At 49.5% G+C, this 14,565-nt stretch overlaps 1 protein-coding gene across 2 annotated transcripts in view; it reads left to right on the plus strand.

Annotated features, from left to right (window-relative positions):
* The window catches only part of CMIP (c-Maf inducing protein), a 273,367-nt gene that overhangs the window by 145,560 nt on the left and 113,242 nt on the right, over positions 1 to 14,565 (plus strand). For both annotated transcript variants that reach the window (XM_026447269.1, XM_026447270.1), the window contains one exon: positions 12,417 to 12,542. In XM_026447269.1, the coding sequence (XP_026303054.1) occupies positions 12,417 to 12,542 (126 nt within the window). The remainder of the gene's footprint in view (positions 1 to 12,416; positions 12,543 to 14,565) is intronic.

Here is a 14,565-nt window from a genome sequence, read left to right on the forward strand (position 1 = left end):
TCTGCCCTTCTGCTCATTATGCAGGTTATTGGTTTTCTTTTGTCGTCTTCTCCTTCTCCTTCTCCTTCTTCTTCTTCTTCTTCTTCGTGTGGTGGTATTTTTTTTTGAGACGGGGTCTCATGCTGTCGCCTAGGCTAGAGTGCAGTGACACGATCTTGGCTCACTGCAGCCTCCACCTCCCAGGCTCAAGTATCGTCCTGCCTCAGCCTCCCGAGTAGCTGGGATTACAGGCGCCTACCACCAGGCATGGCTAGTTTTTGTGTTTTTAGTAGAGACCGGGTTTTGCCATGTTGCCCAGGCTGGTCTTAAACTCCTGGGCTCAAGTGATCCTCCTGCCTTGGCCTCCCGAAGTGCTGGGATTACAGGCATGAGCCACTGTGCCTGGCTGCAGTTTACTGTTTCTGTTTTAATTTTTTATGCACTTTACTGTTTACATCTTAATTTTTCATAAAAGAAAGGAATGGAAAGAGAAAACGAATAAGAGAGAGGATTCAGAAATGGGAGAAGCTTGGGCAGTCGAGGGCTATCTCCTGGTCTGTGTCCTGTCTCAGGCCCCTGCCTGAGACATCTTTGAACCCCAGCCTCCTCTGACAACTTCTCATTCCCAGACCAGGGTTGCACAAACTCTGGCTCCTTGCGCTTTCTGTTTCCTTGGCCAAGAATGCCTGGCACTCCCCTGCTTACCTTGACACCCGGCTCAAAGGCCACCTCTGGGCAGCCCTCCCCAGTGTTCCAGGGTGCCCCTCCCTCCTGTCCTTGCCCTTTGTACCAGACCTTCCTCCTTCCTCCTGCAGTCTTTGGCACTGTGGTGTTGTTACTTTGCACTCCCCATTACTTTGCACTCTCCGCTCACCCTGCTTATCCTGGGGCTCCCAGGCCAGTGTCTGGTAGAAGCAAGGCAGGACTCAAAACAACAGTCCTGGCTTCCATGTGGCCTTTCCACTGAGCGGCTGTGACCGAGGCCCACTGCCTAATGGACCCGAACCTCCTTTTCTTCCTCCATAGAACTGGGGAGGCTTAGCGGCACCTCTTTCCCAGGATCCTTGGAAAGTATCCATGAGATGAAGATGGTCTTTGGAGGCTGCTTTGGTGAGGACCTGGCATGTGGCATGTGCGCGGTCCAGGCTGGCTGCTGTGGTCCTTCCAAATGCATGTGACTTGGTGGTTGGAAATGATGCTGACTTTGGGGCATCTTTGTTTCCATCACCTGTTCCAATGACAAAGGTGCCTAATGGCACAGATGCCAAGGGCTGTACCCTGGGGACCCAGATTTTCATCTGTCTTCTCATGCCCATGAAGATGACTGTGGCTGGAGGGGTTTGAATGTGGAAATATCAGTCCTTTGCTCTATTATTAAACCTTGAGCCATGTGGCCATAAAAGGGGGTGGCTGCCATAGCTGGTTTCATGATTAATGAGCCTATATCCTGCCTCTTGACCGTCTCCATGGAGCCCCAGGCACCAGCTCTGCCCTCCCGGCCCAGCTGCAGGCTGTGCTGCTGAGGTCTGGGCAGCAGAGAAGGGTGCCTGGAGGGTCTTTCTGTCGTCTTGATGAACCCATGACCCCTCCTGGGTCCCCAAGGAGAGTTGGGTCTTGTGGGCTTGGTTGAGATTGGCGAGAGGAGGTGTTGTGCCTAGCATGGGGGTTTGGAGGGTGGGGGGAGTGTCTGCTGTGCGGCCCTGCGATGCGCAGGTGCCATCAGGGCTCTGACCCCAGGCCATCGAGAGCTGGTGCGACCTGCTTGCCATCCGTCATGCAGAGCTGGTCGGTCACCCCATGCACCAGGCCGACTCCAGGCCGGAGCTCTCCTCTCCGCTCTTTTTGAAGTAATCCGTGGATGATGGAGGAGCTTGGCAAGCGTTTCAGCAAAGCTCCTTTTTCTTGTTGAGGCTTGAAAGTAATTGCCTCCGTGCAGTGAGTGCCTGCTGACCACCTGGCGCGTCTGGGCATTGAGCTCATTGGCCCCTGGCACAAATGGATCCTTCACCTCGCCCGGTGCTTGTCTGTAGCCCCTCCTGGCCGCTTTCTCACAGCTACGCTCCCTCCCGAGTACCCTCTTGAGAAGTTTGGGGGAGGGGGCAGCATAATCATAGTTACCTGTGTCAGATGCTCACCTGTGCTGAGCATGCCACATGCCCTGGCCCGTTCAGGTGCTCTCTGCAAACACCCTTGAGGCAGGTACAGCATTCCTTGCCTTCCCTCTTCCCTCCACCCTTACCTTCCCCACCATACCTTTCCTCCTCCTCCTCTCCCTCTCTTCCTCCCCCGCTTCTCCTCCTCTTCCTCCTCCTCCTCCCTTTCTTGAGACAAGGTCTGGCTCTGTTGTATGGGCTGGAGCACACTGATGCAGTATCGGCTCACTGCAGCCTCCAACTCCCAGGTTCAAGTGATCCTCCCACCTCAGCCTCCCAAGTAGCTGGGACTACGGGCATGTACCACCATGCCTAGCTAATTTTTGTATTTTTTGTAGAGACGGAGTTTCACCACATTGCCCAGGCTGGTCTTACCCATCCACCTACCTCAGCCTCCCAAAGTGCTGGGATTACAGGTGTGAGCCACCGCGCGTGGCCAGCATTACCTTTTTCTTAGTTAGAATCTAATGCAAAGTGTACAGTTGGGTTGATTTCACTGTATAGCAGTCCCCGCTTTTCCACTGGGGGATATGTTCTGAGGCCCCCAGTGGATGCCTGAGACCTAGAATAGTACTAAATCCTATATGCACTATGTGTTTTCCTAAGCATATATATCTATGATAAAGTTTAATTTATGAATTAGATACTGTAAGAGATTAACAGCAGCAATTTAAGAAATAGAACAGTTAGAACGATATACTACGATAAAGGTAATATGACGTGGTCTTTCCTTTCTCTCTTTCTCTCTCTCAAGACACCTTAATATTTTCAGTCCACAGTTGACCACTGGTAACTGAAACATCTGAAAGTGAAATCTCAGATTAGGGAGGAGGACTGCTGCATTCACCAGGTTGTACAACAGTCACTAATTCTAGAACATGTTCATCCCCCAAATTGAAACCCCATACCCATTAGCATCATGCCTCCTTTCCCCATCCCTGCACTGGAAACCGTGAACCCACTGTCTGTGTCTAAGGATTTACCTGTTCTGGACATCTTATATAATTGGAATCATACAGTGTGTGGTCTTTTGTGTCTGGCTTCTTTCGCTTTGCATAATACTTTCCTTTTTTTGTTGTGTTTGTTTTTCTTTTTTTTTTTTTTGTGACAGAGTCTTGCTCTGTCACCCAGGCTGGAGTGCAGTGACACAATCTCAGCTCACTGCAGTTCTCCCACCTCAGCCTCTTGAGTAGCTGAGACTACAGGTGCATGCCACCATGCCTCGCTAATTTTTGTGTTTTTAGTAGAGACATGGGTTCACCATATTGGCCAGGCTGGTCTCAAACTCCTGACCTCAAGTGATCCGCCCACCTCGGCCTCCCAAAGTGCCAGGATTACAGGCTTGAGCCACCATGCCCAAACCTACATATTGCTTTCAAGGTTCATCCATGTAGTAGTGTGAATTAGACTCTCAGTCTTTTTTATGGCTGCATAATATTCCATTGGATGGATAGACTACATTTGTTTATCCATCATCTGTTGATGGATACTGTTTCCATGTTTTGGTTCTTATGAGTAATGCTGCTTTGAACACTTGTGTGCATGTTTTTGTGTGAACTTATGTTTTCACAACTCTTAGATATATATCTAGGAGTGGAATTACCAGGTCATACTTAACTTTTTGAAGAACTACCAAACTGTTTCACAAAAAGCTGCCTGCACCATTTTACATTCACACTAGTGGTGTAAGCAGGTTTCACTTTCTCCACCTCTTCTTCAACAATTTTTTTTTTTTGTCTGTATTCTTTTATTTATTTGGCTTTTCTCTATCCATCCTAGTGGGTATGAGTCTGGTCTCACTTTTACCAGGGAGAAAGTGGAGGCTCAGACTTACCAAGTGACTTGCATAAGGCCAAGTTGTGGAGTTTGGATTCAGCTCTAGAATATCTGATTGATTGATTGATTGATTGATTGATGTTAATCTTTCGGCCAGGCACGGTGGCTCACGCCTGTAATCCCAGTACTTTGGGAAGCCAAGGTGGGCAGATGACTTGAGGTCAGGAGTTCAAGACCAGCCTGGCCAACATGATGAAACCCCATCTCTACTAAAAGTACAGAAATTAGCTGGGCATGGTGGAGCACGCCTGTAGTCCCAGCTACTTGGGAGGCTGAGGGAGGAGAATTGCTTGAACCCGAGGAGGCAGAGATTGCAGTGAGCCAGGATCATGCCATTGCACTCCAGCCTGGGCAACAGAGCAAGGCCCTGTCTCAGGGGGGAAAAAAAAAAATTTTTTTTTTCAATTGGGACATAGCGTACACACGGGAGAGTACACACATTGTATACTGCTTGATGAACTTTAACCAAGTGAATACACTGTGTCACCAACAGCCAGAATCCAGACCTAGAATGCTGCTAGCCCTCCCCAGAAGCTCCCACTTGCCTTCTTCCAGCACCATCCCTCCATGGGGTAATCAGTAGGATCAACAACATGTCCTGGTTTTCCCAGGATTTTCCTGTGATAGAGTAGCGAGCATTCAGCATTCCAAGAAACCCTTTAGTCCTAGGCAAACCAGACGGTTGGTCGCCCAGTGGCCAGTACCCTGACTTCTCACAGCACAGTCTCAGGTGCACCTCTTTCTGAAGTTTGTATGGATGGATGCACATGGTGATGTACATTGATGACATGCTTCTGTCCAGCTGCTTTTGCTTCACGCTCAGTTGGTGTAGGTCATCTACATGCTGTACATGGTTGTAGATCATTCATTCTGATCATGTAGGCTTCTCCTGAGTGGATATACCAGGATTTCTTTATTCATTCTTCTCTTGGTGGTCATTTGGGTAGTTTCCATTTTGGGCTACCTAATGCTCAGGGAACACTTGTGCAAACATCTTTGGGAGCACTAATATGGGCATTTCTGTGGAGGAGGAGGATTGCTGCGTTCTAGGGGACTCACGTTCAGCTTTAGCAGAGCTGTCACAAGGTGGATTCACAATCTAACTCCCTCCAGCAATTTAGCATTCTGTTTGCACTGTATCTACGCCAACACTTATCATTGTTCATCTCTTCCATTTGAGCCATTCTGCTGGTATGATGGTCTCCTACTCTAGTAACCCCTCTGGTCTTTTTTTTTTTTTTTTGAGATGGAGCTCTGTCCCCGAGGCTGGAGTGCAGTGGCGCGATCTCGGCTCACTGCAAGCTCCGCCTCCCGGTTCACGCCATTCTCCTGCCTCAGCCTGCCGAGTAGCTGGGAATACAGGCGCCCGCCACCTCGCCTGGCTAATTTTTTGTGTTTTTAGTAGAGATGGGGTTTCACCATGTTAACCAGGATGGTCTCGATCTGACCTTGTGATCCGCCCACCTCAGTCTGGTCTTTAATTTACTAGTTGCCTATAGACAAAGGCCAGGGCATGAAGTCCAAACATCTTGGTTTTCTTCCCAGCTCTCTCCTGAATAACTGTGTGTGGTTGGTCAAGTTGTGCACCTGCTCGAAGTGTTCATTCCTGGTGTGTCATGAGAGTGATGCCAAGTTGAACTACAGGTGTCTGGGGACCTGCTGCGCGGGGCAGTAACAGAAGGCCGGTCCTGAGACCCCTGCCATGCTGGTTCCAGTCATGGCTTCAGCTCTGGTCCCAGCTCCTTTCTGCATAATATGTACTTGAGGTGTGTGAGCACAAAGGTACACAAATTGGAGTTTGCCTCTGGCCAGAGGAAGTTGGCATAACAGAGGGATGGAAGTTGCTGTCTTGGGGGGTTATGAAATTGAATCCTGGGCCTGTCTTATAAGAGCAGGAGGCCTGTGTGAGACTTCTCCCACTCTGTGCCTCAGTTTCTTCCTCTGTAGCATGTGGATAACAGCAATAAAAACAGCCTCCCCACCTCAGCATTGTTGTCAAGTTAAATGAGGGAATATATATAAAGTTGTTAGCATGTGCTGGCCACATGGTAACTGCTTGATGAATGTTAACCAGGGGCACCTGTGCGTGTCCATGTTGCAGTGAGGCTAGTATCTGCATAGCAGGTGTCCTTCCTTCTGTCATTAAAAAAAGATATATGCCGGGCGTGGTGGCTTATGCCTATAATCCCAGCACTTTGGGTGGCAGAGGTGGGTGGATCATGAGGTCAGGAGTTCAAGACCATCCTGACCAACATGGTAAAACCCTATCTCTACTAAAATTACAAAAATTAGCCAGAGTGGTGGTGGGTGACCATAATCCCAGCTGCTTAGGAGGCTGAGGCAGGAGAATCACTTGACAGGAGGCGGAGGTTGCAGTGAGCTGAGATTGCACCACTGCACTGCAGTCTGGCAACAGAGCGAGACTCTGTCTCAAAAAAAAAAAAAAAAAAAAAAAGAAAGAAAAGAAAAAAGAAAAGATACATACAGCTGGCTCTTCACTGTAGTCAAAAGTTAGAGACAATCCATGTGTCCATCAGCAGACAAATGGATAAACATGTGGCCTGCCCATACGATGGAATGTGAGTCAGCCATAAAAAGGAATGCGATTTCGATTCATGCCACAGCACAGATAAACCTCAAAAACAGTAAGTGAAAGGAGGCAGACACAAAGAGCCACCAAGTATGTGATGTCATTTATGTGACATGTCCAGAACTGGCAAGTCCCACAGATAGATAGCAGGCTAGCGACTGCCTGGCGCCTGGGGTTGGGGTAGCAGGGAGTGACGACTTAATGGTATGGGGCTTTCTTTAGGAGTAAAAACATCTCAGAACTAGATAGAGATGATGGTGACACAGCATCAGGAATGGACTCAGTGCCACTGAATTGTACATCTTAAGTGATTAATGGTTAGTTTTATGTTATGTGAATTTTATTTTGAATTTTAGAAATGCAGCCGGGGAGGTGGGGGCTGAAGCCCATTCTGCCAGCACAAGGCACTTTTCACACCGCTGTGTTTGCCGCTGTGATGGCAGCCTCATCACTGGTACCGTTGTTGTTGTTGTTGTTGCTGCTGACTGTCTAAGCAGGGCTGCCATCCAACTTCTTGTTTCTCCTTTGGCGCCCCAGGGTGTGTGTGCGGGGCCGGCAGATCCTTCCTCACGGTGGGGTGGTGCCACGTGGAACCCGACTGTGTAGCATAGGTGTCCCCTGTGTGATGACTGAAGCCACTTCCGTGTAGGAAGAGAGGGGACTTGTCTCCAGTCCAGCACTTCCAGCCAGATGTTAGGGTCACACATGCCCCGTGACACACAGCCTGCCGTTTTCAACCCCATCCCTGACTGGGCAGCGTTTCTCGAGCCTCGGGAACAAGCTCATGGGAGGATTTTCCGGACTGGCTTCTTCTTTCGGGGTCCGGGAGCTCCTCCCCTCCCTGGGACATGTTTTGAGTCAGCCTGGACGTCATGATTCATATTCGCTTTGAGTGGAATCCCCATGGAAACCAGCAGGCAGGTTTGGGCAGGAGGGAGCTGGCTCCCCAGAAAGGCAAGAGAAGGCGAAGGCTAGGGGCCTTCTGCCAGCATCAGGGGCGGGCCTGACGGGGCCTCTTTCTTGGGGGGTCAGCTGACCCCATTCCCCACCCACTCTGGGAGCAGGTGTGAGGCGGTATCTGGTTTGGAATGCCAGATCTTCAGAGATCTGAAGATCTCTGGGGGTTCACATGGGACCCTCATGAGGTCCCTCTGGGCCCTACTTTTTCCAGCCCAGATCCAGCATTGCGTGCCACTGGACAGGGGACTTACCTGGAAGCAGGCAGAGGCGAAGTATCTCTTCCTGGTCTGGCAAATTCAGGACCCCTCAAAACTAGCCCCATATCTGTCCCCGAGAGCAAAAAGACAAAGGCAGAGTTCACTGACCCATTCTCCAGCTTCCACGGAAGGCAGCGTCCCCAGGGGCCCGAACCCCAGCTTGTGGGCTGCCGCATCTCCAATACCCTCTGGGCGCTGTCACCTTGCAGGCATTCGGTTAGCCAGCGGGCCGCTGAACCTACCTGGGTTCGCTCGTTGCTTCTCACATGGCCCTGTCAAGCCAGTGGCCCAGAACAAAAGCCCCTCAGCCTTGGCCAGGGCTCCCCGGTTCCCTTTAATATCCATTTAATGAGAGCAATTTGGCAACAACGTAAAACATGCTCTTGCCCTTTGTCCCAGTAATTCCATTTCTGGGAATCTGGCCTAAGGAAATAATCCTAAATATAGGGTAGAAAAACATGTTTCACAAGGATGTTCACTGCGGAGTTGTGCACGGCAGCATAAAATGAGACAGTGGCACTGTCCCTGAGGGAGGGGGTGAGAGCAGGGATGAAATTGATGGTGGCGGAATATTTTATAGCTGCTACAGTGAGAATTCTAGAGCTTGCCATTCAGAGCAGGGAAATATATGTGCGATGATGTGAAAAAAACAAGACGTTACAAAATTCTATGTACCGTATGATTTGGGCTTTATAAAAAATGATGTATTAAAATAATCACGAAAGTCATACACCAGAGTGCTAATGAGTGGTCTTGGTTGGATTTTTATGGGAAAGATTTTATTCATCACCTTCCAAATTACCTTCAGCATTCACGCATTGCCTTTTTTAGTCAGGTTTGCGTTGTAATTTACATACAGTAAGAGTCATGCTTTTAGCATGCAGATCTGTGAGTTCTGACAAACGTATACAGCCAAGTAACATCGCCCCCACAGTCAATACAGAGTCCCCCCCAAGAGTCCCCCAGCCCCTCGCCCGCCCCAGCGGCTGGCAGCCACGGGTGTGATTTCAGCCCCTGTAGTTTTATTTCAGGATGTCATATAAATGGAATCATACAGTATGCCTTACACTGCTCTTAACGTTTAGGAAAAAAATTTTTCATCTGCTTATTGTTCTCTTAGCTGTACATCTTAGAGCAGGATTCCCTACCATCCCTCAATGGAGGAGAATTTTAATATTTTCTCTTATCCAGTTCAGCCTCCTACCCCAGACAGGAATCTCCTCCCCTGGAGCTCCGGCGATCATATTCAGCTTACCAGGGAATTATCAGTTATCTGTAAAGTCATCCCAGCAATAGGAAAGTACCCAGCACGGCAGAGGTGCCGGGGCAGTGTTAGCTCAAATCTGAGCCCAAGGCACAGCAGTGTTGAGAGGCTTTCCATCCCAATCCAGCCCGTGTCCCCTGCAGGCCTCCCGTGTTCCTGCTCGGTGATAGCACTATAGCAGCAGCAGCAGTTTTGTTTTTGTTTTTAAATAAACATATTCTTTTAGGACAGTTTGAGATGTATAGGAAAGCGACGAGGATACTCCAGAGTTCTCACACATCTGCAGTCTGCTTCTCCAGCTGCTAGCATCTTAGTCTGTGTGCTACGTTTGTCACAACTCTCTTGAACCAGTATTGATATATGATTGCCGAAGTCCATATTTTATTAGGGTTCCTTAGGTTTTCCATGATGTCCTTTTTCTGTCCCGGGATCCCATCCAGGATCCCCACAGTACCTGTAGTCACATCTCCCGAAACTTCCCTTGATGGGGATATTTGCTCAGGCTTTCCTCGTGTTTAATGAGCACTGGTCAGGAGTTTTGAGGAAGGTCCCTCAGTTAGCATTTGTCTGATATTTTTCTGATGGTTAGATTGGGTTATGGGTTTGGGAAGGAAGACCCCAGAGGCAAAGATTCATCTTTCTCAAAATAGTTCATTTGATTGCATTCTTTAGTTTGTTCCAGGTACTGTGCTGAGTCCTTGATAAACTGGATCTCCTTTAATGCTACCAGGAATTCTGCCTATTAAATAAATTCTCATCTTAACCAGTAGAGAAAGTGAGCTCAGAGAGGGGAAGTAACTTGCCTAAGGACACACAGTAAGTGGCCCAAACGCAGGTCTCCTTGGTCCTAAAAAGTCTGCTTTTGGCCAAATCCTGCTTCAGACAGGAGGCAAGCAGCTTGTCTGCTTTTTAAAAATAGAATGGGCTGGGTGTGGTGGCTTATGCCTGTAATCCCAGCACTTTGGGAGGCTGAGGCAGGTGGATCACAAGGTCGGGAGTTCAAGACCAGCCTGGCTAAGATGGTGAAACCCCATCCCTACTAAAAATACAGAAAAATTAGCTGGGCGTGGTGGCGGGTGCCTGTAATCTCAGCTGAGACCACACCACTGCACTCCAGCCTGGGCAACAGGGCAAGACTCTATCTAAAACAAAACACAAAACAGTATGGATTTATTTATACACAACCTTTCCTGAAAAAGCCTTGGTTGCAACTTCAGATCAAAGCCACATTAAGACAACTAAGGCAGGGTGAGTGAAAGGTAGACTCACAAAGCCTCTCTCTAATTTGTTGTGGGTGATGCTTATAGTTAAAACACGGATGAATGTTGCCTTTTTTTCGTAAGGTATTCATTCATTTGTTAGGAAATTAGTAATCACCTCTTAAATGTCAGACGTCATTTAGGCACATGAAACAGAGCAGGTGAACCCTCCTGCTCCCATGGTACCTAAATAGTAGCAGGGGACACAGACAGTCAGTGACCAACACAATAAGTATTTGAACGTGAGTGAGGAAAATAAGCATAGAACCAACCGCCAGGCCCTGGCTTCTCCGGCAGTGCTCAGGACAAGACATGCTGTTAGGGCTGAGTCATTTACTGCAGAATAGTGAGAACAGAACAGTGCATGGGCTGCTGGAATAGGCCAGAACGGTGAAGGACGGACCCAGGAGTGTGACTTTGAGGCATGGTGGTATAAAGAGAACCCTCTTGGGTGACACATGGTAGCCACCGGGTTTGGTGGCCAGGAGGTCCTCTGTGGGGTGAGCGATGCAGTGGTGGAAAGGACGGGATGAACGCGGCTGCCTCCTCCCCTAGGTTACGGGGTCCAGGCAGCCTTGTCGCTCACCTCGACCTTTACAGCAGCCTGCAGACTGTCCCCGTCACCACTGTCTCCTTTCAAGTCTGTTTTCTGAGCAGCAATCCCTGTGAACCTTGGCTAAAGCTCCTGCAACCCCGGGAGGAATCCCCGAGCCCCTAGGTGGACCTAGCAACCTCTCCAGGAGTGGCCTGCCCTTGTCTCCAAGGCAGCTTCAGCCACCAACCCTCTCTATCTCCACCCCCATCGCCGTAACTCTCCTTTGGCAGACAGATACTGACATTAACAAACCTAATTCTACCCATCTTTATGGTAGAATTAACCTGTTGGTCTTAAACTTTGAATTGCCTTTGCCTCTTTTTTTGGAACACAGGATAGAGGTCAGGTCTCTGATTCCGGAGTCAGATGGCCGAGTTCAGTCCTGGCCGTGCCACTCCTACCTGAATGACCTTGGGCAAATCACGTGACCTCCTGAGCCTCAGCTTCCTTGTCTGTATGATGGGATGACCTTGATACCTGTTCCGCAAGACCTCTGTGAGGATTAAATGATTGCCACGTGCCCAGGGTGCATGCTAGAGCTAGGGAGGTGTTCGCTGTTATTCTTCTCAGCTGTGCTGCACTCACCTGCTTCTCCTGAAGTCTGACTTTCTGGAGCCAAAGTGACAAGGACACCTGCTCTGGCTCCTGGTGGCCATTATATCCCTCAGTCACCTGGTGCCTTCTCGGGATAGCGAGACTCACTCAGAGAGTGGTGGGTGACTGTGGATTTCTCTTGCCCTGCGCCTACTCTCAACGATGACCGATAGTAATAGCCTTTCTCATTCTTTTCAACACGTGCTATTGAGCCCTTGCCGTGGGCCAGGCACTGGGGAAAGAGTGGGAACCAAGACAGACCTAGGCCCTGATTTCATGGAGCTCGCGGCCTGGCCAGGAGGCAGACATCCAACAGATAATGACACAGAATAGAGATGCCGCCTAGGGGCGGGGCTGGGGGCACAGGGAGAGCAGACCTTGCTGGGTCTGTCGATTGTGGATGGGAGTGTGGATTTTGTGGCTGGGCCATTGGGAGCCATTGAAGAATGTTGAGCAGCGGGGTGGGTATATGGAGTTTGCCATCCTGGAATGTGGCTCTGGAGGCCAAGTGGAGGATACATATCCTTGGGGAGAGGACGAGGGGAGATCGGTGCTTTCTGGGCAGGAGAAGGTGGTGGCTCGTTGCTGGTGAGGGATGGCGGGCTTCTGGCCACGCCCTGTGCTGGCCCCGTGGATACCAAGAGCAGCAGTCCCTCAGTCCTTGCCCTCTAGCTGCTCCCACTCTGTTCCTAACTCTGCACCTCCAAACGTGTGGGTGGAGTTTTACAGTGAACCCCCTTGCAGCTGGATATGGCCAGCCAGAAACAGGGAGGCTTCCTTTAGTCACCAGAGGTGCCGAGCTCCTGCACTAGCTCCATTTGCCTGTCGCCACAGGGGCGATGTTTCCAGGAACCATCTGAGATGCGGATGTCATGTCTGCTCCTGTAACCAATGCATGTCTCTTCTTTTCCTTTTTTTTTTTGCTGCAGCCAACTGGGTACATGGAAAACTCAGTCTCCTACAGCGCGATTGAAGACGTTCAGCTGCTGTCCTGGGAGAATGCCCCGAAGTACTGTTTACAGCTCACGATTCCTGGGGGAACTGTCTTACTGCAGGTAGGAGAAATAAACTTGAACAAGCAGTTTCTTCTCCCTCATCTTCATGCACTCGCCCCCCTCGTTTCCCTTGGAGGGAGCCAGCCAACTATCAAGAGGAAAGGATGTTTAACTTTGGGTGATTTTATTCCCCAACTATAAGAAAGCTATAAAGTGGGTCTGACTGGAGTAAAGGAAGAGGACTGTGCATGGTCTGAGCTCCTCCTGCATACCTGCTGCAGTCTAGGAACTTTTCAGGTTACTCATTTAGTTCCCTTAATAAACCTGATAGATAAATTTGATCTCCATTTTACAGATGAGGAAACTGAGGCACACAGGTGAGTTGTTAGGCCCAAGAAGAGTGTGAAAAGCAGATGAGCAGTAGATACTAACTTTTTGCTTTACTTCGAGTGAGGGGGTTTCTGACATCTTGCTGATCTAAGTCTTTTGAGACTGATAGAATTATAACTTGTCTTTTCAGGAAAAAAAGTGCATTCTGTATGTACTGGTCAGGACGTTTGGTTGGAAATGACACAAACATTATTCCAACTAGTGAGACAAAAAGAGAGTTTAATGCTGTTAACTATTAAAATAGCTGTTAACTATTAAAATAACTGGGAAGTCTTAGAGAGGAATTCAGGCATTGCTGGATCCAGGGGTCAGATGACATCATTAAGACATTGCTGGATCCAGGGGTCAGATGACATCATTAATAGTGGGCATCTCTCTCTCCGTCTCCTGGCTGTGCTTCTGTGTATTGGCTTCATTGGCAGATCCTACCACATCTCACCGTGTGGTAGGAAAGATGACCTACCTGCGGCCCAAAGCCACATCCTTAGAAGTTATAGTCCTTATGAGTGAGCGCCCTTTTTGTTTCCAGTACCTTTTACAAAATCTCATGGAAGGTCAGGCGCGGTGACTCGAGCCTGTAATCCCAGCACTTTGGGAGGCCGAGACGGGCGGATCATGAGGTCAGGAGATCGAGACCATCCTGGCTAACCCAGTGAAACCCTGTCTCTACTAAAGAATACAAAAAATTAGCCAGGCGAGGTGGCGGGCGCCTGTAGTCCCAGCTACTCGGGAGGCTGAGGCAGGAGAATGGTGTGGACCCAGGAGGCGGAGCTTGCAGTGAGCTGAGATCCAGCCACTGCACTCCAGCCTGGGCGACAGAGCGAGACTCTGTCTCAAAAAAAAAAAAAAAAAAAAAAAATCTCGTGGAAGATCCTGATCGACTCTGCTGTGTTCCCACTCAGCCCCCAGGAATGCACTCCCCCGGATTACCCACCCACTCTTGACCTCAGGCAAGGCCCAGGTCTTGGATTGGTAGCCCCACCAGGCCCACACAGAGGCGGTCAGGTGGGTCCACCAAGAATGGAGAGGTGACCGACAAAAAACCATGACCACGGTCACACATCTGTAAGACAGGTTACGTCACGTCGGGGAGCCAGCCCAATTTCCAGGAGGAACCCTGAGTCCGAAACCCCTCATGTAGAGAAAATTTACCCTCTTATCAGTGGGAAGAAGATCTGCCTCCATTTTTCTTTTGAGATCATTTTATTCCTAACCTGTTTCTCCAGGGAAACCTTCTCTTAGCCCGAAGAGATGCTCTCTAAAAACCTATTTTCCATCTAGCGGCCACTGGATTGTGTAACACAGAGTTGGGCTGAGAGTCACCCAGTTTGGGCTCCAAGAAATGCTGAGCTCAGTGGTGGACCGTAACAACTTAGCATTGTTAGAAAAGTCCTGTTTCGGCCGGGCGCGGTGGCTCAAGCCTGTAATCCCAGCACTTTGGGAGGCCGAGACGGGCGGATCAGGAGGTCAGGAGATCGAGACCATCCTGGCTAACACAGTGAAACCCCTTCTCTACTAAAAATACAAAAAACTAGCCAGGCGAAGTGGCGGGCGCCTGTAGTCCCAGCTACTCCGGAGGCTGAGGCAGGAGAATGGCGTAAACCCGGGAGGCGGAGCTTGCAGTGAGCTGAGATCCGGCCACTGCGCTCCAGCCCGGGCGACAGAGCAAGACTCCGTCTCAAAAAAAAAAAAA

The sequence above is a fragment of the Piliocolobus tephrosceles genome, chromosome 17 (assembly GCF_002776525.5).
Source record: "Piliocolobus tephrosceles isolate RC106 chromosome 17, ASM277652v3, whole genome shotgun sequence".
Lineage (NCBI taxonomy): Eukaryota > Metazoa > Chordata > Mammalia > Primates > Cercopithecidae > Piliocolobus > Piliocolobus tephrosceles.